The 24,562-nt window shown below is 46.6% G+C and overlaps 3 protein-coding genes across 5 annotated transcripts in view; 1 reads left to right on the forward strand and 2 right to left on the reverse strand.

Moving 5' to 3' along the window:
• The window catches only part of GPR61 (G protein-coupled receptor 61), a 33,265-nt gene extending 24,756 nt beyond the window's left edge, over positions 1-8,509 (reverse strand). The window contains exon 1 of the mRNA XM_081305018.1: positions 8,399-8,509. The gene's annotated coding sequence lies outside the window, so the exon portion shown is untranslated. The remainder of the gene's footprint in view (positions 1-8,398) is intronic.
• A 342-nt stretch (positions 8,510-8,851) lies between these two features.
• AMIGO1 (adhesion molecule with Ig like domain 1) lies at positions 8,852-14,049 on the forward strand. Its single transcript, XM_081305012.1, has 2 exons — positions 8,852-8,986; positions 9,427-14,049. The coding sequence occupies exon 2, from the start codon at positions 9,526-9,528 to the stop codon at positions 11,005-11,007; it is 1,482 nt and encodes a 493-aa protein (XP_081161138.1). The 5' UTR covers positions 8,852-8,986; positions 9,427-9,525; the 3' UTR covers positions 11,008-14,049.
• Positions 14,050-18,579: 4,530 nt separating this feature from the next.
• On the reverse strand, positions 18,580-24,163 carry CYB561D1 (cytochrome b561 family member D1). 3 transcript variants are annotated; one of them, XM_081305020.1, is made up of 3 exons: positions 23,921-24,120; positions 23,401-23,438; positions 18,580-22,827 (listed from the first exon to the last, which is right to left on the reverse strand). In XM_081305020.1, exons 1-3 carry the CDS (start codon positions 24,066-24,068, stop codon positions 22,324-22,326), a joined length of 690 nt encoding a protein of 229 aa, XP_081161146.1. In that variant the 5' UTR covers positions 24,069-24,120; the 3' UTR covers positions 18,580-22,323. The 3 variants fall into 3 exon arrangements, with proteins under 3 accessions (XP_081161146.1, XP_081161148.1, XP_081161147.1); XM_081305021.1 differs by having other exon boundaries at positions 18,581-22,827; positions 24,054-24,163; XM_081305022.1 differs by lacking the exon at positions 23,401-23,438 and having other exon boundaries at positions 18,580-22,862; positions 23,879-24,120.
• Positions 24,164-24,562: the final 399 nt, after the last annotated feature.

Raw genomic sequence — 24,562 nt, forward strand, 5'->3', positions numbered from 1 at the left:
GTGTAGGGTAGAGTGAACGAAAGAAATAAATGAATGGACATCTGTGCACACTGGTCAGGCACATGAATGCTTCCTGCGATGGGAAGTTCACTACCTCAAAATGGAAGCAATTCATTATTGTACAAATGAAATGTCAGGAGACATTTCTGAGCATGGAATGGAAATCTGTTTCTCTGGCACTTCCATTTAATAGTACAGTTCTGCCCTTTAGAAGCCCAGAACAACAGAAGTTCTCCATCTAGACATCCATGGATGGGCCTTAAGAGGTCCATGTCTCCCAAGAGATGTATATAAAATCATATGTGTCTCTGTCCATGTGCTTAGGGGCAGGGAATATGTTGGTTTCACAAATGGGTGTGTATTAACAAATTTCAAAGCCATACTTCATGTCTTTACTCACTCTTTCTCATGAAAATCAATACTAGACAAACTAAGAGGCCTCAAAATGCTTACTTTTTAAAAGATTTTCCTTCTTTTCTCAAGAAAGCAGACCCCCAAGGCATTATGTACCCTGGGCAAAACCAGCTCTGCTATCATAGCCACAGGTGATTGGATGGGATTAGTCCACATACTAAAATTAACTACGTAAGGGTAGGGCACTCAGAAGCCAAAGGAAATCACCTACTAAGAATTCTATTTAAAGGCTAGGGTTGTGCCTCAGCAGTAGAGCGCTCACCTAGCACATGCAAGGTCCGATCCCCAGCACCACATAAAAATAAATAAATAAGGGTATTGTCTACAACTAAAAAATAAAATAAATATTTAAAAAAAGAATTATGTTCAAAAGAATGCTTCATACTGAATGGTAATGCAATTTGACTCATTCAAAACCACTTTTGAGGAAAGTAAATATCCTGTTAGAAACAAACAAACCACGAAAAAAGCAGGCATGGTAGCTGGGGCTGTGACTCAGCGGTAATGCACTTACCTGGCATGTGTGAGGCACTGAGTTTGATTCTCAGCACCACATATAAATAAATAAAGGTCTATCAACAATTTTAAAAATATTTTTTTTAAAAAGTAGGTGACTTTTGGGATGCAAGCTTCTTCTGCCATTCAAAACACTATTTCAGTTCCTCAAGAACCCTGAGCCCCACAGTGAATACAGCTATTGAGGCAATACCCCAGCCATGGTGAAGCCTGTTAGGTATGACTCTTCTTTTTAGCTTCAAAGATTCTAATATATAGCACTTCAACTTTCAGAAATACTTATAATGACTTTCTCCCAAAGTTAAAGGCTTACATTGCTCAGTCATTCATCATAGATGGATTATCGATGCGTCCCCATACATTCTCATTTAATCCTCACAAAATCCTATAATAGTGGTTCTGTTAGTTTAAGTCACAAAGAATTCCCTGGCCTCACTTAAAAACAGATCCCCAGGTCCCCATCTTCAGCATTCTAAGCAAGCATGTGGTGGGCTTTGGAATCCTCTTTCCAAGTTGGATTCTGATGGAGGCAATTTTAAGCCCACACATGGTAAACACTGCCCTAAATGGTAATGTTTCCCAACTTTCCTGATGATCAATATGCTTCCCAGGGTTCATTTACAAAGATTCTAAGTCAGTGGCTCAGGGGCTCTGGAATTTAGTAGGGTAGGTATTATAACTTGCATTTCATATGTAACTTATCTATAGTCACACAGATATCTCATGATGGATGTAACTAGAATCCAGTTGATAGATGTTTACTACATAGAATAGAATCCTTATATCTTACTCTTTAGGTTCCAGAGAAAATAAACTATTTCCTAAGCAAATTTGCGTTCCACTCCACCCAGCCTCACCCGGAGGTATATAACACAATGTTCTTCCATGGGGGTTCAACAGATGTTAGTGAGCAGATGCATGCATTTACTGGACTGTACACCACTCAATTGACTACCTCTGGCTATGTTCCAGACTGTAAATGAGCTGTCCAGAACTGAACCTGATATGCCAGCTATGGTCTGACCCAAATTGAGTACAGCAGAAGTTCCTTTGCCTGTGTGTTAATGGATCTGCTCGCTGGAGAGCCAGACCTTGCTCTTCCTGCAGGTCTGGAATGTACCCTCAGAAGAATTGACTGCTCTACTGTTGACCCTGGGCCCCCTCACTCACTCAGCCCTTACTGTGACTTTCTCACATCTTCTTAATTCTAGCTTCCCACTCATCAGCACCTAGAACTCTGCTTTGCCCATAACCTGGACCTAGTTTCCTAGAATGCAGATTTTAGGCCACATTTTTTTTTCCCAGTTCTATCTACTTGGCAATGTCCTTGACAATGTTACAGTGAATTGAAAAGACCCCTGACCAAAGATGCTTGAGAAAGGCCTCTTCTATTTCCCCACACGTATGCAGTAAGTACTACCTGTTAGAGACTCCATGAGGATGTATGAGCCTGTTAAATCCTCACAACAATCCCATTAGGCAGGTATTCTTATTATCCCCATATGATAGGTTAAGTAACTAGCTCAAGTCACATCTAAGTGGCAAAGCCAGGATCCAATCCTAAGAAGCCTGGTTCCAGAGTCTGTGCTCCTAACCACAAAGCTACACTTCCTCTCTAGACTCTTAGCTCTGCGGCAAGCCAGCTTTGAACTTGACTGCTTAGGTCTCTTCCAGCCTGGGTAAAGTTCTCTTGTCATAGTTCAGGACTAGACCGGCCAATATTATAACTAGTCTGAGAAGCAGTTAAGAACATTATATGTGGCTGAAGTACTTCAAATACAAATGAGTAGGCCTCAGAGTTACTAGATGAGAAAGTTCTTTTAACTCAAAGGATCCACCAAATCTCCACAGATCAGGGAGGAAGAAACTTCTTGACTATAAGCTTAACAGTTTAATAATAATTTTTCCCCAAGTCAGAAAAGGACTGACTTCCTAAACTTGAATCTTGAGTATTAACTTTTCAAATACAACACAAACTTGTCAAGGATTCATTTGATGTGAAAATTAACTGAGAATCAGCATTAGCTAGGATTTAACTTTGATAAAAAAAAAAGCCTTTAGAAATCAAAAGAAAGGGTTGCATGTATAGGAAAGGAAAATATTTTCAGATCTATAACAAGGTGCCTTAAAAAAACACCACCACCAAGTTCCTTTTAAAGGAGTGCATGGCAGGAGTCCCCAGAGAATCTTGACTCTAATGATGTCTTAGAACCAAAGTGATCCATCTCCAGGATGTCTGGTCAGGAGCAGGTAGGCTATGGTAGTGGAACCCGGCCCCTGACTCCAAGGGCTGAAATAACATATTGAACCATGAATTTGTCAGTCGTATTTCAAAGAAACATCCATCTGATGACTCATTCCAGGACTATTTTGAGATGTCTATATGTGGGTGTCAAAAGTCAAAAAAAGGTTCATGATGTAGCCATCTGGAATCATCACCTTTGTGAAGGCAGGAGAGCCCCGACTCTGAGAGTTAGAGATTTAAAATGGTAATGTCAGATTTGTTTGACAAACTTGAAAAGCCCGGACACTGAAAGATATCTATGGCACCCCTAAACTACACCAGCAATTCCTCTTCTGTACCTGGTTAATACATATGTTCCTGTGCTTTCTGCGGATCAACTGGAGCTTCCAGGAAGTGTATAGAGTTGAGGTAGAAAAGAGGAGTGGCAAAAAAGGAGTCTCATGTCAATGTCTAAAAAGAAGGAATATAAAATTTGTGGAGAAGGAATAATTCAATGCATGCACATGCTAAGGAACAGGTTAAAAGTCAAAAGGGCCAGTGGAATGAGTGATGGCTTATGGAGGTGAGGTGAAAATGGCAAAGGGACCAAACAAAAATGGGAACAAGTGAACTGTTAGATACAGAAAAAGTTCAACCCAAGGGCGAGGGCTAAAGCTTTCACACTTTAAGCAATTATTAAAAACATTCATCTTTTTTGCTACCCACTTCAAATGGCCTAATTTTGGAGCCCCTAAAAACTGCAAAAATTACTGATATTAGCAACACTCCTGAGGTTCTCCACAAAAAACAAGAACACTTAAAATGTTTAAAAATTGTTATATTTAAATTTCTATTTAAAATTTGTAAATTTTTAAAAACACTTTTTAAAATTGTAGATAGACATAATAACTTTATTTATTTTTGTATGTGGTGCTGAGGATTGAACCCAGTACCTCACAAGTGCTAGGCAAGCACTCTACCACTGAGCTATGATCTCAGCCCTGTAAATATTTTTAAATTGTAAAATATGGCTAAGCTAGAAAAGGAGAGCTTGAAAATATGAGTGAATGAGCCAAACAGGAAATACCTTAAGTATTGTTAATTGTGCAAGGTAATTGTGCAGACACAGTCATTGAGACCACAGTACCTCCACTGAGAAAACTAGGAGTTTAAAAATTATAAATGATAAAACATTTCACAACTATTAGCTCACTTGATCCTCAGAATAGTCTCATGATGTAAGCTCAGGTAAAATGTACTGTTTCCATTTTCCAGGTACTAGAATAAGATTTAGTAGAAAGAAGTATCCAAACTCACATCCACTGCATAGCTGTGACTTAACCAGTCCAAGTTCTATGCTTCATCCTTACCCTTATGCCAGGCATTGAGGGGACTAATGTATAATGAATATGCTAATTTAGTGCCATTATTAATTAGTTAATTCAACAAACATTTTGAATGCCTAATAAGATCCAGATCCATGGCAAATCCCTGCTTTTGTGGAGCTTACAGTCTAGTAGGGAAGCAGATAAGTAAACAGACAATTGAAATAGCATATGATATGTCAAGAGCTATGTAATGTTTTGAACAACTAATAAAAAAGAAAGAAATAGCATATGAAAGGTCTATAAGGACGTATTTACAATGTGAAGTGGAATCACAGAAGGAAAAACGTAAGTGTGGCTGGGCACTGTGACGCAGACCTGTAATCCTAGTGATTTGGGAGGCTGAGGCAGGAGGATCACAAGTTTGAGGCCAGTCTCAACACTTTATCTAGACCTTGTATCAAAGTAAAATCTAAATAAAGGGCTGGGAAGTGTAGGTCGGTAGTAAAGTACTTCCCTAGCATCCATGAGTCCCTGAGTTTGAGCCTGAGTAGTAGAAAGAAGAAAAAAAGACAGACAGACAAGACCTAAAATGTGTACATCATATTAGACTACATTGTCCTAATAGAAGGGTACTTAATCTTAAGGAGCCTTTTAAAAGGAGCCAAATGTTAACTTCTTAATGGGGACTCTTTTCCCAGCTTTCTCCTCTCTGAATCTAATAGCTGATACTAGCTAATAAGAAAGAAAAAATATTTCTAGTGTGGAAAAAAAGAAATTTATCCAGTCTCCTAACCTGGTAGATATATCCAACCTCCTTTGCTTAAGCACTGAGCTAATCAAACAACTCTGTATTTAAGAACATTGATTTGATCTATCCCAACAAGAGAGTATAAATACTCACTATAAATAACCTGTTGCTATTTATCCTTGCAGGTCTTCTTTTGTTGAGAATTAATAGTTGATCTGGTCTAAAAAGCTGCTGTGGGATAATTATTACGAGTTTGTTGTCTGTACAAGAGCTATCCAATGGAATTGTCTGTGATGATGTGTCGTTCAGTTGGGTAGCTAGCCACATGTGGTTATTGAGCATTCGAAATGTATCGAGGGAAACCAAAGAAGTGATTCATAATGTTATTTAATTTTAATTAATTTAAATAGCCACATGTGGCTAATGGTAACCTATTTGCATAGCACAGCTCTAGACGCTTACTACTGTGAAGTCTGTAGACTATCAGCATCACATCACTTTGCTAGCTTGCTAGAAATGCAGAATCTCAGGCCCCACCCTAAATCTATTGATAACAATCTGTTAACAAGATTGTATTTGTATGCATATTAATTTTTTTTTAGTTTTAGATGGATACAATATCTTGTTTTATTTATTTATTTTTTTTATGTGGTGCTAAGGATGAACCTTACACATTCGAGGCAAGCGCTCAACCATTGAGCTACAACCACAGCCCTGCATATTAATTTTTTTTAAAGAGAGAGTGAGAGAGGGGAGAGAGAGAGAGAGAGAGAGAATTTTTAATATTTATTTTTTAGTTCTCGGCGGACACAACATCTTTGTTGGTATGTGGTGCTGAGGATCGAACCCAGGCCGCACGCATGCCAGGCGAGCGCGCTACCACTTGAGCCATATCCCCAGCCCCCATATTAATTTTTTTTAAAACTGTCTTTACATATTTTTTTAGTTGTCAATGGACCTTTATTTTTTATTTATTTATATGTGGTGCTGAGAATCGAACCCAATGCCTCACACATGCTAGGCAAGCGCTCTACCACTGAGCTATAACCCCAGCCCTGCATATTAATTTTTTAAAGGGCTTGGTTACTTCCAGATGAGCTGAATAAGAGACTAGGGACCATATTTTTGTGACCCCCCTTCATGTTATAGACATGTTATAGTGGATACTCTGATACTGGCATCCAGCATAAAGGGCATTTTGCTTTCTTTGTATCTGTCTCTCCCCTACCTTTTAGACTTAGTAGAAAACAGAAAGGGAAAGGAGAAGAAACTTCTAGAGATGTAGGGATGAGGGGTAGGGTGGAAAAAGCATCTATTTTTCAAAGATATTTGTTCAAAATAAAATGAAAGTATTTCCTCAATAATTACTGAATATGGGCTGGGGATGTGGCTCGGGCGGTGGCACACTCGCCTGGCATGCGTGCGGCCGGGGTTCAATCCTCAGCACCACATACCAACAAAGATGCTGTGTCTGCCGAAAACTAAAAAATAAATATTAAAAAATTCTCTCTCTCTCTTAAAAAAATTTAAAAAAATAATTACTGAATATGGATGATGAGGATTCATCGTATTATTTTCCTCTACTTTTGTGTATATTTGAAATTTTTCAAAATTAAAAAATAGATGTAACTTGAGAGATGATGTGCTTGATAGCCAGTTCCAAAATGGCCCTCAAATGAGCCTCTCCTCCTGAAATTCATGCCCTTGTATAGTCTTCTTCCATGTGAAATCAGGGCTTGTCTGTGACCAAAGTGGAAGTGACAGTTGTAACTTCAAAGAGTTAGGTCATGTGACTTCTGTCTGGTTCTCTCTTGGATCTGTTGCTCTGAGGGAATTTGGCTACCATGCTGTGAGGGCACTCAAGTAGTCTTGTGGAAAGGCCTTCATGGAGAAATGCCAAGGTTTCCTGTTCACAGCCAGCCAAGTGAGAGATCCATGTAAGGCACACTTTGCTAAAGTTGAACCTCTGGCTCCAGTAAAGTCTTCCAATGACATACACCTGTGTTCAACTGCATGAGAAACCTCAACTACCTCAACATTGCTCCCTAATCTCTGACAAAAAAAAAATCTATGAAAAACAATTAGTTATATTATAGTAAGCCACCAAGTTTGGGGGTAATTGGTTATGCAGAATGCAGCAATAGATAACTGATGTGATGTGATTTTAAGACTCTTCCCTCCCCTGTCACTGATACCTGGAATGATTAGAAAACATTTTTCACACTATGCATAATGTTAACATGCTAGTATTCCTTAAAGAGATAATACATCTACTTAAATTCATGGTAAAGCATATGTGACAGATATAAATTCTTTCTTTGTAAAACTCTTAGCAGGCTAATCTATTGAGACATTAATTTCAGTCGTAGTCTTGCTGTTGTAAGAGACTAGAAAGAATAAAATGGTAATTTCTCTCTCAGTGACCACCATCTGAAGAATAGCTAAAATCTTGAGTTATAAGATCTTGGCTTTTCCTACATCTCATCGCCCCACTCCCATCTCAACAACATACACGGTTAACTGCTTCTTCCTGTTTTAGGGGCCACCCTGGAGGAGTCACCCTCACTTCCACCCCTGGCCTTAGTATTGAGGATTAGGTAATAGAGAAACTCTGATGGAACTGCTCTATATCCAGAGGGGAGAGAGCTGGTACTAGTTCAGGAAGGTGGCAAGTGGCCAAACCTAAGGGATGAATTACTTTCTTCAGGCTGGGAAGAGTTTGGGAGTTTCCAGGAATGGAACCCTGCCCCTGGCTCCCATGCAGTCCAAGCTGTGTGTTTAGCGGGTGGAGCGGGGAATGGGGTGTCGGGGGCAGGGGATCCCAGGGCCTGGGCCCTGGGACACCAGGGACAGTCCTGGCTTGCCTGCTACAGAGCTGTGCCCTTCAGGATACTTCCAGGGTTATGGACTAGTGGCACTGAGACTAGCACAGGCAAAAAACAAACAACAACAAAAACAAACAAACAAACAAAAACCTTTCCCCAAATTGTTGGGACTTCATAGCCCCAGAGAGAAGGGAGGAGGAATTTCTAAACGTGACTAACGAATTTCCCGCCAACATTGACAGGCGGGAGCTGAGCCAGATTTCTTTAATTTGGAAAATTAAAAGACATGCGACGCTTCTTGCCCCGGAGTCAGCTGCAGCGAATTCACTCCAGTTAGACTTACTTTTCGGGTTTGGACAGGGAGAAGAGTAGTAGGGGAACGAGGGGGATGGAGGAAGGTGGAGGGAAGGAAGTGGGAAAGGGCCTATGCCGCCCATTGTGGCACCAGCTGAGCAGCCGGGTCAGGTTCACGGAGAGAGAAAGACCCAGCTGGTTGACACCCGCCAAGGGCCCAGCGCGCGACCGCCGGGCCGGCTCCGACACAAACACACGCACGTGCGCCCCACCCCCGCCGCGCGCACGCGCCCCGAAGCTCCGGCGGCGGTGACGGGCGCGCGCGCGGGCTCGCTGCCCCCACGCTGCTCCCTCGGCTAGGATCGCGGCGTCTCCCGCTTCCCGCACCGCTCCACGCCAGGCCCGCAGACCCGGAGGCAGCGGCCGTGCTTGGTGGGCTCCGGCGGGCTCAGCGGTCGAGGCGGCAGTGCAGGGGAGCAGAGCGGAGCCCAGGAAGTCCCCTGGAGGCTATGTTGCCGGGCGCGGGCCCCTGCGTAAGGCGGGTGCCGTGACAGGCAGGCCAGTGAGGCGCCGCCGGGGGAGGCCGCGACGGAGCTCCCGGACTGACCATGGGCTGAGACGCATCCTCGCTGAGCAGGTGCAGTGACCAGAGGTCCCGGGGCGGGGGGGGGGGGAGCCCGCCTTGCAGGTCCCGGGGACCCTCAACCCTATCAGGACGCGCCCTAACTCAGTCGGGTGCCCTGTTGACCTTCCTTCAGCGGCTCCCAAAGGCCCTGCTGACTCCACCTCCGAACCCCTCGCGTGCAATATCAATGACCCCTAACAGCCCCGGGCATCCTGTGCATACCCCTGTCCTATACCCCTGACCCCAGCCCAGCAGGCCCTGTGCCACCTCCTCTTTTACTCTGGTATTTTGAGCCCATTGCCTGTCTGTATACAGTGTTTGGGAACCCAGTATCTCTTCCTTTCTCTTCTAGCCCAATGGGGGTGGGGGCAGGAGTAGGTGGGGAAAGTGGGAGTGGTGGTCCTTGGCTCCAGAGCCCTTGGTAACAACAAACCTGTTCTCTTTCTCTAAAGCCTGTCGTGAAAGTGACCCTTCGCACCCCATCAGAACATGCCCAGGTGACTCCCTCCCAGATCTTCCTTGTGGCCTTCCTGGCCCTCCCTAGTGACGCTATGCAACCCCTGCTTGACCTGAGAAGCCTCTGGCTCCTGCTGCTGTCCTTGTTCCTGCTCCTCTTTGAGGTAGCCAGAGCTGGACGACCTGTGGTTAGCTGTCCAGCTGCCTGCCTGTGCGCCAGCAACATCCTCAGCTGCTCCAAGCAGCAGCTCCCCAATATACCCCATTCCTTGCCCAGCTACACTGCACACCTAGACCTCAGCCACAACAACCTGAGCCGCCTGCGTGCGGAGTGGACCCCCACACCCCTGACCCACCTGCACTCCCTGCTATTGAGCCACAACCACCTGAACTTCATCTCCTCTGAGGCCTTCTCCCCGGTACCCAACTTGCGCTACCTGGACCTCTCCTCCAACCAGCTGCGAACACTGGACGAATTCTTGTTCAGCGAATTGCAAGCTCTGGAGGTGCTGCTGCTCTACAATAACCACATCGTTGCAGTGGACCGCTATGCCTTTGATGAGATGGCCCAGCTGCAGAAACTCTACTTGAGCCAGAACCAGATCTCCCGTTTCCCTCTGGAACTGGTCAAAGAAGGAGCCAAACTACCCAAATTAACACTCCTGGATCTGTCCTCCAACAAGCTGAAGGACTTGCCATTGACTGACCTGCAGAAGCTGCCAGCATGGATAAAGAATGGACTGTATCTGCATAACAACCCTCTACAATGCAACTGCGAGCTCTACCAGCTCTTCTCGCACTGGCAGTACCGGCAGCTGAGTTCCGTGATGGACTTTCAGGAGGATCTGTACTGCATGAGGTCCAAGAAGCTACACAATGTCTTCAACTTGAGTTTCCTCAACTGCAGTGAGTACAAGGAGAGTGCCTGGGAGGCTCATCTGGGTGACACCTTGACCATAAAGTGTGACACCAAGCAGCAGGGGATGACCAAGGTATGGATGACACCAAGCAATGAACGGGTGCTAGATGAGATGGCCAATGGCACAGTGACAGTGTCCAAGGATGGCAATCTTCATTTCCAGCAGGTGCAGGTTGAGGACGGGGGTGTATATACCTGCTATGCCATGGGGGAGACTTTCAACGAGACACTGTCTGTGGAATTGAAAGTGTACAACTTTACCTTGCACGGACACCATGACACCCTCAACACAGCCTACACCACCCTAGTAGGTTGTATTCTCAGTGTGGTCCTGGTCCTCATATACCTGTACCTCACCCCCTGCCGCTGCTGGTGCCGGGGTGTAGAGAAGCCTTCCAGCCATCAAGGAGACAGCCTCAGCTCTTCCATGCTCAGTACCACACCCAATCATGATCCTATGGGTGGTGGGGACAAAGATGATGGTTTTGACCGGCGGGTGGCTTTTCTGGAACCTGCTGGACCTGGGCAGGGTCAAAATGGCAAGCTCAAACCAGGAAACACCCTGCCAGTGCCTGAGGCAACAGGCAAGGGCCAACGAAGGATGTCAGATCCAGAATCAGTCAGCTCGGTCTTCTCTGATACGCCCATTGTGGTGTGAGCAGGATAGGTTGGTGGGGAGATTCTGCCCCAGGAGAGGTAATGCACCCCTGAAGGATATGAGGGGATGGAAGAGAGGGCTGGCTGCCCAAGGGAGTGGGTTCCTCCTGACCTCCAGGGAATTGGTCATGGGTACAACAGCAGGCAAGATTCCAATGTGGGTGTGGCTGCCACGAGTTTCAAATATGGATATATTAATCCTCAGGCAAATGCTACACCCCTACCCAAAGCCCTGGAAGTTCTCAGTGTGGCAGAGGAAGAGGAGGGTGTGAGAGCTGGATGGGAATGAGGAAGGGGTAAGGGGAAAAGCACATTCCCAAAACTTTTTTGAGGTCATCCCTAGCTCCTTAAGAGAAAACCATTTGAAAAACAATATTTTTTTCTGTCTCTTCCCACCCACACTTATGAAGTTGTGTGTGTTGGGGGAGCCTCCACAGGAGCCACACTGGGAAAGCTGCAGTATCGTCTTTGGCCAGGAAGTCACACTTCACAGCTGGGGAATTGGAAACCTTTGGAAAATGAGTCAGGAAAAGGCTGAGACCTGGATCAGTGGCACTCCCCAAAGCGCTGTGAGACTTCCCACTGAAGTCTTCTTTCCCCCTGAGCCCCGGGTGGATGGATCTTTGCAGGAGCCTGGCCTGTCACCTGTTTGTTATGGCAGCAATGTGGGATATGGTATCTATGCCTTGTCCAGGGACTAGTGGCACAGATACCCTTACAGCATGAACTAAAGGATCCCTGTCACAGAAATAGGTGCCAGCCCAAAATTTATAGATGGGGTGAACTTCAGATAGGCTAATTCCCTGGATGGGGAAAGCCTTGGTTAACATTTGATTTCCAGCATGTGTGTGTCAGACAGGTTGAGGGCTGCGGAAGGCAGAGCGTTTATGGATGCCTGCCATAGATGTGGTCTGTGGGCCCACTCTTATTAGAAGGATGAGGGTAAACCAGCCTCTATAATGTAGCAGCCAGCTGGACCTACCCGATTTTCTGTGTATGCCATCTCTTCATTCAGTCTCCTTATCCAACTCGGGCAGGATTCTGAGTTTTCCCTATAATGCTGCTCTGCAAAGGGAGGAGTCTAGGAAGGTGCAGCCCCAGCCAGGTGAGACTGGGCTTGAGATAGAGGGGACCCAATATGTATCTCCTCAAATGTTGACAAGGCTACCTCGCTCCTTTCAGAGATCTCCTGCTGCAAAACCAAAGCATGAGGTTTTGTCATTTGAGGGGTTTGGAATTGAGTGGTCTCTGTCCTAGAATGTAGTTTGGAGTACAGCTTAGGTGTCTGCCCTCCAGAAGGCCGCAGGCAGTCCTGCAGCAGAGGCAGTCGGTGGTAATAAACTTCCAACAGGGAAGTTCTGCCATCCCAGTCCTTTCAGCCAGAGGTCTGTGCAGTTATGGTTGTCAGTCCAGAGGAACATAAAAAAACCCATTAGGTTCCATCCAGGGTTGCAGAATACTTTGGCTATGGAGACGACTGCTCCTTTAACTTCTCCCTTTGACCACATTGCAGGTCCGGGAGGTGGTGGTTCTGAGCTTTGGCAGGGGGATGAGCAAGGCAAAGGTGAAAATGTTCTCTGATGTTGGTCTTTATCGGTGTCACTTCTCTTTCGTGTTTCCTGTCCATTGGAAGTTCTCCAGGTCTTCTAATTTTCTGACCTGCTTTTTAGGTTCCAAGAGGTGTTATTTACCTGACGGTGAGGGCTGCTTGCTAGGAGGGCCTGACTCATACACTGCCTTTTAAGATGGGGAAGGGGACTGGAAGTTGACAACTTATCTGTTCCTGGGATCTCAAGGCTGCTGTCCATCCTTTATTAATATCCTAGTTTTGTCAAGAGAGAGGTGCAGCAATTTCCCTTAAGTAGTTGCATGCTCATAGGTATGCATGCTCATAGGTATGCATGCACACCAGCACCTTGACCTCCACCAGGACAGTGAAACTATAGTCCCCAGTAATGGTCTACACCTATGTGCACAACATCATGCACACAGTTTTCTTGTGCTATAGGAGAGATGGTGAGCACGCCAGGCTCCTCAAATACACAAATTTTTACTTTTAATTTCTGGAATCCCTGTATCTTCACCCATATCTCCATGGCTCTGAATCACTTCCTTGTAAAGGCTAGAGTTAGGGGGAGCATGGGTTGAAGACCTTGGGAGAAGGATGATGGGGCACTAGCTGGTTCTACAAACTCCTCAGAAGCTTCCATAGAGACAGTATATGAGGCATTAAGCTAGAACCGAGACAGTGAAGGGCCCAGAAGAAAACTGGCAGGAGGCCAAGCAGCTGTGACTCCCTCTTCCGGTTAATGCCCTGATAAGATAAGGGTAGGGGAGGAAAGTTGTCTGGTTATATTCTAGGGCTCTAACTCTAAGGTGAATACCAAATGAAGCAAGCCTTCTGGGACATTCTAGATGAGCTTCTGAGGACTGGGAGAGCCCTTTTCTTTCTAAGTCCTACCATGCAGCTCTGAGTCGCCTGGCTATACCCACTAGTTTGGTTCCTAATTTGAGACACCTGGAAGATGTACCTGTCTGCACCACCAAGAGGTTCAACTGGTTATCTTCTTGCAGTGGTTTCAGTTGATAGAACCCAAAGGTAACTCTGCTTGGGGGATTGAATACTCAGCATAGGTAAATTTCCTAGAACCCTAGGCAGAAAACTGCCAGGTGTGGATGAGAGAAGGATGAGAGATTACCTCCTCCCCTGCACCCATAAACCAGATAGTCTCCCAGGTAGCAGGTGTCCCTGGAGACAGAAGATGATAGGGCTCTACAATCTGTCTGTGTAATCATTTGTGATCTTTTTTCTTTGCCTGTATTTGTGGGCCCCCATCTCCAAAGGGGCCAGGAGGGTACATCCCAGCTGGGGAGAGCAAAGCCAACTGATTCCAGTTTCGTGTGTGTTCTGACCTCTGTACTTCCTTCTCCTGTGTCCAGGACACTGTTCCTCCCTCTTGTGTACACCCAGGCTGGCAAATCTCAGAGCCTCTGGACTCTGAAAACTAGACAATGACGATTAAACCTGGCTTAAGTCTCTGTTCTGGAATAGTCTATTGCTGGTTTATTTATCTTTTCAGCCTGTGGGTGGGGTTCACTGTACCTCAGAGGATATGGCTTGTCTGGGGAAAGAGTCTTTAAATGCTGTTATAAGGACATAGGCAAAACCTTCTAAGCATTAAAGACTAGGGGGAGCCAGACAACATGGTGGCACACATGCCTGTAATCCCAGTGACTTGTGAGGCTGAAGAAGAAGGATTGCAAATTTGAGGCCAGCCTCAGCAACTCGGGAAGACCCTGTCTCAAAAAAACCCCACAAATGCATAAAAGGAACTGGGGCTGTAGCTCAGGTAAAGCACCCCTGAATTCAATCCCCAGTACCAATAAATAAAGACTAGGAGTCAGCAAACTTTCTTTTAGGCTTTGTAGGCCTTGCACTGTTATACCTCATAGTCTGTTATGCCCCTATAATGGGGAAACGTCCACAGACAATAATGAATGATGTGATTCTGTTCCAATGTATTGTTCAGTTTTCTGCAGCTATGACAAAATACCCAAGGCTGAATATTTTACAAAGAAAAGAGGTTTATTTAGCTCACAGTTTTGGAGGATGAACGTCTAAGATCTCCTGACTCCCATCTTCTTGGCCTCTGGTGAGGGCCTTGTAGTAGACAGCATCACAATAGTGAAGTATGGGTAGAAGACATCATGTCATGATATAGGAAGCCAGAGATAGTCAGGGGCCAGGATTGCTCTTTTTATTATACATGCTTTCATGAGACCTAACTGGGGTCTCTTCTGAGGATGGTGCCCCCAATGATCTAATTACTTCCCACTAGGCCCCACCTCTTAAAGGTTCTACCACCTCTCAACACCATACTTGGGACTATGGGACCAACTTCTAGTACATGAACCTTTGGAGGACATTCAAACCATAGCCATACCATGGCATCCAATAAAACTTTATTTATGGACACTGAAATTTTAATTGTTTTTTTTTCAACCATTTGAAAATGCAAAAACTGTCAGTGGCTCAGAGACTACACAAAACTAGGCAGTGTACTGTTTTGACTAGCAGACCATAGTTTGCCAAACTGACAGATTTCAAAAGAAATGTCACTGAGGCTTAGAAGGCAAGAGTTTAGAAATCCCATTACCTAGGCTAGGATTATCTAATTGAAGATTTCCTGGGTCCCTGCAGTCTACATTGAGCTTACTAACAGTACCACAGGAAAATGCCTGGATTGAGTTTTTTTTTTTTTTTTAATGGTGGAAAACTGCTAATTTTAACACATTTTTTTTTTTATTACCAGCATATTTTCATGTTGCAACTGGTAGCCATCTTAATTAGGGTAAAGTTCTATTCACCTAATGGGCAGGTTAGTATTCACTGACAGTTTAGTGTGTCCTGGGCATTTCATGGAATGAAAGAATGCAGTCCTCACTTTATTATCAGACATAGCCTTTCTGAAATTGGACTGATTCTAAACTCTAACAAGGCAAATTCTTTGGCTAGGCTCTGGATACTTCTGGAAGGGGATTGTCATGGTAAATCCCCAAAAAGAAAAAAGAATCAACACCTGTAATCTGGAGGCTGAGGCAAGAGGTTTGTGAGTTCAAAGCCAGCCTTAGCAACTTAGCAAGGCCCTAAGCAACTCAGAACCCATCTCTAAGTAAAATATAAAAAATGTGCTGGGGATGTGGCTCAGTGGTTAAGCACACCTGGGTTCAATCCCTGGTACCAAAAAATAATAATTAAAATAATCAGAATTTCTATAATTATACATTTTCTTATATTATAAAATCCTAATCATTGTCTGGAAACTTGTCTTTTTTTTATTTGAAAGTTTTTTTTTTTTTTTTTACTTCAGAGGAACAATAAGAACTGGTGAATCCCCCCACCCCCCAAAAAAATGCCAGTGAGAGAGATGCCTCTCCCAACTAGCCACATCAGACACATCAACCTTATCAGTGAAACGACAGACGTTCGTGTCAGACCTCTCCCATAATCCATGTGGGTACAGTGTTTCATCTTTGCAAAGCAGTCTTTGCTCTGGCTGACAGTTGGCCACGAGGATGAAGCTGGTAAAGAGAACAGGCTGGAAAACACTAAGAGTTCTTCCCTCTGCTGTTGGCCTGTGCCAAGCCCTGTCTCTGAGCCTGACTTTTGACACTCCTCTCTCGATTACTCCAAGGAAATCCATTTCTTTTCAACCCTTATTGCCTGGCCCCACCCCTAAGCCACAAGAAGTTCCCTAGATCCTGGCCAGGAGGTGATTTTGTCTGCCTTGTCTTGTGGCACTTTCCCTTGTTCCTCTTGGGTAGCACTCTGGAGCCTAGGGGAGGCTAATTAGTAACAGCTGCCTTTTAGAACAGAAACCGAGTTCAGTGCCTGGGCCAGCCTAGTGTTTCCTCCACCTGGTCTCTCAACTCCTCCCCTTTTTGTATTTGTTATCACTTGTCTCCCAGGAAACCAGTGGTGAAGCTTCACTTTCCCTATCCACCTGAGTCCACCAAGACTCGGGCCCCTGTAGTAGGACTGCTGGCTTTTCTGATCATGCTGCAGTGTGTCTATGCTGGGTGTTTCCTTTCCTATGGTTTAAGAGAAAGGTAAAGCAGCTGCCAATCAAGCTCCTTCATTAGGGTTATTATCCACTGACAGGTGGAAGATATCAAATGGTCAAGAAACTGAGACGTGCCCTGAGGCCTTCCAGTGTCTGTCAGCCTGGTTATTGTCCCTGGAGCACAGAGGGCACAGAACCATGGTCTAAGAGAACCATATTCAGTGAGTCAGGACATGGAGCCCTGTGGTTAGACTGCCAGATGCCCTCTGGCACTATCATACATAGACAAAGGATCACTGCCCCCAAATCTGAGTGTGTGTGTGTGTGTGTGTGTAAATGTGCCCACAGTTATGGAATTAGATAGTATCTGTGCTGCTTTTTCCTCACCTCCCACTGCTCCCTCCCTTGGTCATAATTTGCTCTTGGTATGGGCCTAAGCAGAAACAACATGCCTGGGATGCACTGTGAGAGCCAGGCCTGGTGGTGCACACCAGTAATCCCAGCAGCTCAGGAAGATGAGGCAGAGGGATTGTGAGTTCAAAGCCAGCCTCAGCAACTTATCGAGGCCCTAAGCAACTTAGTGAGACCCTATCTCTAAATAAAATATTTAAAAGGGCTAGGGATGTGGCTCAGAGGTTAAGTGGCTCTGGTTCAATCCCCAGTATCAAAACAACAAACAAACACAACACTGTGAGGAAACTGGGAATCTGCTTTCAAGATAGGAGCACTAGGGGGCCATACACGTACACTCTGTGAGATAAGGGTTGGCTCCTTGAATACCACAGAATACCCTGAAATGTTTCCTTAATCTCCTCCTAAGAGAGGTTAAAAACTCATTGGCGGGGCTGGGGTACAGCATAGCAGTAGTGTTTTTTTAGCATGTATGTGGCTCTGGGTTCAAACCTTAGTATTGCAAAACATTGAAAAAAAAAAAAACTCATCTGGGAAATTCTGACAACAGCAGGTGGATTAGAAATGGACCGTTATTCTCTAACTGGCCACCCTTGGTGATGAGCCAAGCCTTCGGGTGGTGGTGGGGACTTGTCCCACTGGAGGTAATTTGTGTCTGCTATAGCCTAGTCCCGTTCTAAAACTTCTTCCAACCACCCTCCAGGGCAGTTCTGGGGCACAACCTTCCCACCTTTCAGCTTAGGTCTTCTTTGTGCCTGTGTTGGAGAGAATGGCTGAGGTTAATACCCTCAATGCCTGACTCGTATTTTATTCTTGGATCCCAGGACAGCAAAAACAATCCAGATAAAAAAACAAACATTCAAGCCTCCATACTGCTGTTGCTCCTCTGTCTCTGTGTCCACTCCAGGCAGACTGCTGCCCCTTCTCAGACAAATGGAATGGAAAAGTATCCTTCATCTAATTTGAAATTTAAACAGAACTTCTTTCATGGTGTGTGTGTGTGTGTGTGTGAGTGTATGTATGTGTAAGCATGTGTATGTTAATTCCAATGAAGCATTCTGAGGAAAAGGATACCATGATCCTATTTCTAGAGCCTGAAACAGGGAGGGAAACCAAACCAGGCTCCTGAAGCCATTACAGTTGGAATATAAACCCTTACAGTTCTATATCCTCAGTGTTGGGCATGAGGACCTGAGGCTCAGAGGGGTATGCTATCAGCATGGTGTTCACTACTACTGCTCCTCCTTTTACTGGCTTGTGTGCCCTCTTTTCCTTCTGAAGGGCAGAATCAGGAAGGAAAGATTTAGATAGATTTGTGACCAGCAGCTCCTGAATAAGATGAGTTCCAGGGAGCAACTGTAATGACAGAGATTTGCAGTCAGCCCCACTTAGGGCAAACCTCACAAGTCATGGCCTTGGTGGGATTTCTGGCAGTAGTGGATAAGAGCTAGAAGGAAGAAATGTGTGTGTTCTCTTTTGGTGGTCACACAACCTCTCTGAGACTTGGGTCCCCCAAACACCATTATCCACAACTGTTAATTGCCTCCCTAGGGAGCATTAAGGACTAGAGCCAGGCTCAGTGAGAGAGAAAAAGACAAGAACATAGTAATATCACCTGTTTACATTTGTTTAACACTTTGAATTTTCCAAAGCCTGTTAACATTGATTTTCTTATCTAACCCCACAACAGCCCTGTGAGGCAGGTCAAGTAGCAAGTGATTTGTCCACACCCACACCAGTGTTAGGGGCTGAGTTGACCCATATAGCAGCTTTCCCAGCTCTCAGGCCAATATACCTTTTGTTTCAAGACACACAGTTCTTTATGCCAGCCAAACACAGGAGCATCAGGGGCACTGAGCCAGAAGCCTCCCTGCTCCCTAAGCTTACAGAGGGGCATCAGAAAAGCAGCAGCTGCGGCATCCAGACCAGGGGGTCCCATGAAGACCAAGCAGGGAAAACAGAAGGGCAGGAGTACTAGAGGTTCAAGGTCTTCAGTCAGCACTATCAACACCTCTCAGTTGAGCATACACTGTGCTCCCAACATATCTTGACCTTTGTCAGGAGCTTGGGCCTGCCTAGTTTACTGAGCAGACTCTCAGTGCTTGCTCCAGAGAGAAGCTTCAAGGTACAGCTAGGAGACAAGACGCCTGACTCCCTCTTCTCCCACAGTGCCTTCCCATTCTGTTACATTTTGCAGCCCAAGAAGAAGGGGAAGGTGAGGGCTGGCTGACTCAGCCTGCAAGTGCTTAGAGATCTGGAGCTCAAAGGCCCCAGCACCATTCAGCTAATGATTATTATTAACTCTGAACAGGCCTTGGCACAGCAGCCAGCTGGCTCTGGGAGGATGCCTGGATCTCCCACAGTGAGGTCTAGAAAACAAGACCCACGGCAGCCATGCATGAGGGTGGCAGGGTGGGAAAATGAGAAAGGACAGACAAGCCAGTGTCAGGGAGTGGCAAAGGGTGATCTGCCTTGTGAAGGGGTGGGGAGAAGGCACAGGCTGGCAAGTGATAGCAGCCTGTCTTGGATAGAGCTGAAAGCCAAGGAGGTGAGGCTGGAAGACTGCCTTAGATGCAGAGCTCCTGCCATTCAGTACCACCCCCAGTCCCTATGGGGCTCAAGGAAAGGGGTGGTTATAGGAATGATGGGGGCTTAGGAGGGGTAGGCAAACCCAGAACGGTAATCCCATTACCATTTGCACTTGGATACAAAACCATCTATATTTCTAATGTCCTCAAGGTTGAGTCTGAATATAATCAAACTTGGAACACTATCAAACATGGAATCAGGACTTAGTGAACTCAATATGGAAATTTGTGCAAATGACAATTTTTAAAATTTTAATCTGAGCACCCTGGCTTTTCTTTAAAAAAGTAAAATAGGCTGACTACTAGCAGCTTTCCCTAGTCAAGGAACAAGGGCAAAAGGGCAGCCATTTGCTTCTCCCCTGAGGCCTCTGCCTGCTGCTGAGGAGCACAGCTAGTGCCCCAGACAAGAACAGATGGGGGGGGGGGCAGAACAGAGGGTGCAGGGAGGAGGGAGCACACAGCCAGGAGGCACAAGCAGCCAGCAGCCACTGAGATCCCAGCTGGAGGATGAGGGCCTTGGCACTGAGTTCTCATGGTTGGTCCAGCTGCTGCCCCAGGATGTGAGGGCAGGTGGTGATAAAGGGAGAAATGGGAAGATGGGAGAGAAGCCCCTTCCCCACCCCATCTAGCCTGCCAGAAAGACTCTCCTGGTGATCTCCCTATACTGTAGTCAGACCTGCTAAGCAAGAGGAGACGACCTGTGTCCTCATTCTCTCTGCCCTGCCCCTGCCCCTGCCCTCCAGGCCCACTGGTCAGAGAGACAACAGCTGGGTCCCTTCCTTCTGCAGAATATATATGATTCCCCTTCCTCCCAGGGCTGGGAATAGACATCAGATGGCACAGCCCCCGCAAACTCCCGGCTGTCAGCACGCCTGCCCGTCCGCCCACCAGCCCCCCGCACCACCTGGGTGGAGGCAACACCTCAAGCAGGATTGGGCTTTCCGGCTTCGCCTGCTTGCTCTCAGAGCAAGCTGGTAAACCTTACCTGGCCCTCCCATAGACAGGGTGAGGCCCTCAGCACTGGTCGTGGCAAAGAAAAAAGAATAATTCCTGGATCAAAATGACCCTAGCTGAGAATCTCATTTCATGCAGCAGGAGTATTAGAGGTTCAAGGTCCTCAGTAACATTTCTTCCAACTCCATACCATGTTGGATAGTTTGAGAGCAGAAAGAGGGCAAACAGACAGGTACAATCATCCTCTGTACAGCATGGGCCTCCCTCGGATGCTCAGTGTCTAGAGAGCTCCTGGGAGATGCCAACTCACCCAGGAGAAGTATAGTGAGGACCACTGAGAGAAGACTTCTGCCCTTGCAGTCCCCTTTCCTTTGCTATTTAATCATACCAGCTTCTTGTTTCTGAGGCACCTGCAGAGGAGGCTGGGGCATCCAAGTTACTGACATCAAGGACCAGGCCTCTCTCTGGTCCTGGAAACTGAAGCTCCAGCCTCTATAATCCAGGCCAACCAGAGTTTCCAGTGGGCTGTATCTCCCTGCATAAAAAGCTGCACAGCAGCTTTCCTGGCTCAGCTGTATTCAGTTCTTGCGGTAATCTAGGGAGGTCCCATCTCCAAGTGAGCCAGACCCACAGCTAACCAGTCTGGCATCAATCTTACCACCAAGGGCAACCTGGGGAATGACTTTTAGGAAGGGTCTCTACAGGAAAGAGAATCCAGACTGGTTGGCACCAAACTCAGCCCCTTTTGGGGCCAAAGAGCTGGCAGAAGACTGACAAGGGGAGAAGGGAAACCAGGAAGACTTCAGTTTCCTCAGACCACATTTCCTTGTCCCTTATTTTGTTCTAAAAGCTATGTGCTAAGGCAAAATCCTGAATCCTAGGAATACAAGATGCTCAGGACTATTTTGCCCTGAGAGTAGATGTCAGGGAAAGGAGCACACCCAGGTTTTGAAGCCTAGACCCAGAGGTGGGCTGAAGGAAGTTCTCAGCCAAGCTAAGGAGCCCAACCAGGAGTGAAAGGCATGGTTAAGTCAATGCACTTCTGCTCCTCCAAAAACGTTAAAGTGACTTTAGTGCCTTCGCCATCTTGGAGTCCTCACTTGGGCCCCTTATCACCACAGTGCCTAACCTTTGTTCCCTGATCCAGGGGACAAACTGGCATAGACTTCTGAAGACTATGAGGGCTGACCTGTCCCTCCAGGGGAGTAAAGGGAGAATGAATGTAAGAATTATATCCTGAGTCTGCTAAGTGGGCCACATAGTCCCAAACTGGGAGGGGGTTCAGTGACATCAACCTGACAGACACTGAATATTAAGAGATGAAAGGAACTTAGAGATTGTTCAGATACATTCACGTCACAGATGAGGTCCTGAGATATAGAACTTACCTAAGGGTGTACAACAGAGCCTAAGAGAACCATAATCAAGACCCATGGCTTTCATAAAAGGGACTTAAATATCCATGGCTACCCTTCATAACTTATAGGAACCCAACTCTTTATCAGGCACACAATCAAGAAATCACCACTACCACCACCACCACCACCACCTAATACTTCTGTTTCCCATCAAGAGTGGAGGCTTCAGGCTCAAGTTCTCCATCACTTTCTACTTGCATCCAGTATACTTCCCCATTTTGGCCCACTGAGTCATCCCTCAACAACAGCCATTTTTGCAGCACCTGGCCCAGCCATTAAGTGCAAAAACTCAATCACTTCTGAAGTGGGTCCTTTGAAGGTCACCAAGGAATGATTGAAATCCAAGGCAAGTATTCCAACCAGATTCAGAGTTCAGAAGCACTCACATATCCATTTTCTTCCTTGGCAAGTAGGAGCTGGAGATCTGGTGCATGATCACCAGGGCTGGGTAGAGGGACAGTGCCAGGCACAGGTACCAAGCTGCATCTCTGATCTGGGCCTGGAACCACACTGAGTACATGCCCAGAATCACTGTAATTGTAGCCATCAGGTAGACCACCAGTCCACATGTCAAATGGTAGAGCTTGAGGCGAGCCACCCTGGAGACCCTGGCTGCCCGGGGACAAAGTAGGCAGAGCCCACATAGTGCCTGGCCGCCAGTAGCCAGTAATGTCAGTGCTCCTAGCCAGCTGTGCCAGGATACCAGATGGGGCAGCTCACTTCGCATCTTGCTGGAGATGATGAAGCCCAGGCCTAGGGCAGCGCAGAGAATGGCTAGGGTCTGCCCTGCCCAGTGGAGCCAGATCCAGGCCTTTCGGGAGCAGAAGAGGAACACAGAATGCTCAGGTGAGAAGAGGAGGATGGCCTCAGCCATGAAGAGGCAGAACTGTGAACACAGGAGAGGGCCAGTGAGCCTCAGGTCTGGCTTGGAGGCCTGAGAAAAAGGAGGTTCTCTCATGTGTTCATGCAAAGAGGACAAAGGATAGAGGCTAAGAACTTCACCAAGACCTTCTGCTTCATAAAGTCAGCCTTGGAATAACTAAGAATTAGCACTTCAGTGCATGTGTTATCATTCAGACTAATATCCCCCTCCCATTTCTTGGCCAGTGGAACAGTTCAAGATGTTAAACTTCCTCCTGACCTTTGGGGGTAAGGGAGGCCAATAACTGGATATTGCCAATTCAATTTCCTCCTTTCAGGCCCCATTGGAGAAATATGTTCCATATCCACCCATCCTTCTCAACCACCTCACACTTTATCTATGGCCCAGCCCTCCACATTTCCCAATCCCACAGGCTGCAGAGAAAAAATGAGGCCCTAGCTTCTCCACCACCTCTCTCCTTCTTCTCCTCTCGGTATCTTAGAAAAGGCTGAGCCTTCTAAAACCTGGATGCTTCTTCAGAGGTGAAACTAAGCTTATCTAAACAAATTAGTTGCAGATAGAATCGCCCAAACTCACCGCCAAGGCCATGAATACAGGGTGCCAGGAGAAAAGACCTAAGAATCAAAGAGAACAGGCTGATGGTTGGGTTCCATTGTTCCTGCCCAAGTGGCTAAGTGGACCCCAAAGAATCTGGTCTCAGTGCAAAGGTCAGCATACCATCCCCAAGCCTAATCAAGAATGAGGAACTCAGGGCAAAGTGAAGAGGCCAAGAGGGCCACCCTGAAAACACACAACTTGGCCTGAGTTCCTTATTCGGCACCTCTCAGTTGTCAGTCCAGTCCTCAGCCTCCCTCCTTAACTGCATGTTTCATCAGGATGCATCTGTTCAATCGTCGGCCTTTTCCCCCTACAGCATCCAAAGTCCCACGTTTCCAGGATTCCCCGGGCCCCGCCCACCAGGCTCTTAAAACCCCTCAGCGGCTCGCCCTTCCACTGCTTATGGGGTCCCCCGCTCCACTTTTCTCAACGCACTCCAGCGCTGCCCCTCCAGCACCTCGGCTCCGCCCCCTTCCGTGACCCCGCCCCGCACACTCACTGGTTCCTGGCCGGGACAGCGCAGTCAGGAAGATGGTGAAGCCCAAAGCTACCAGGTGGGCCAAGATCCCACTGCCTCTCCGTAGCCAGCGGGTCAGTCTCGGCTCCCTCGCTGGAGCGGGAACCAGACCTACCTCCAGGGGCTGCATGGCCGTACCGGGCCGGCCCGCACAGTCCAGCTGCCAGAGCCGTCTTCCGGGTTTGCAATCGCGGAGGCGGTTGCGGCGGCTGCAGGAGAGGCTCCTCCCGGGGGACGCCGCCGGCAGTGCGGCAGATACGCCCACAGCGCCCTCTGGGGGCTGGGGGAGAAGCGCGTCTGCCCAGAGGGTCTGTTCCCCTGAGACCCTTCACAGGTCAGCTTGCAGCCCAGCTTCTTTGTAGCTGTGTCTACAAGGGCCTGTATCTCAAGCCGTCTATGAAAATTACTTATGTGGCAGCTGATTTCAGTGAAACCACTTGGTATGGTGACCCAAGAGTATGAAAGTGGTGTTGTGAGCAGCTTTCCAGAAGTACTGGATTGCCCTCGCTGTTCACTCTCCTACTATTTTCTCTTCTGGTTTGTTAAGGGAACAAGATTCCCCCCTGCCTAAAAGCAAGGAAGAATAAAAGGAAAGGACAAGGACAAAAAATAGTGCCTGTATGT

This window comes from Spermophilus citellus (assembly GCF_964194105.1).
Source record: "Spermophilus citellus genome assembly, chromosome: 9".
Classification (NCBI taxonomy): Eukaryota; Metazoa; Chordata; class Mammalia; order Rodentia; family Sciuridae; genus Spermophilus; species Spermophilus citellus.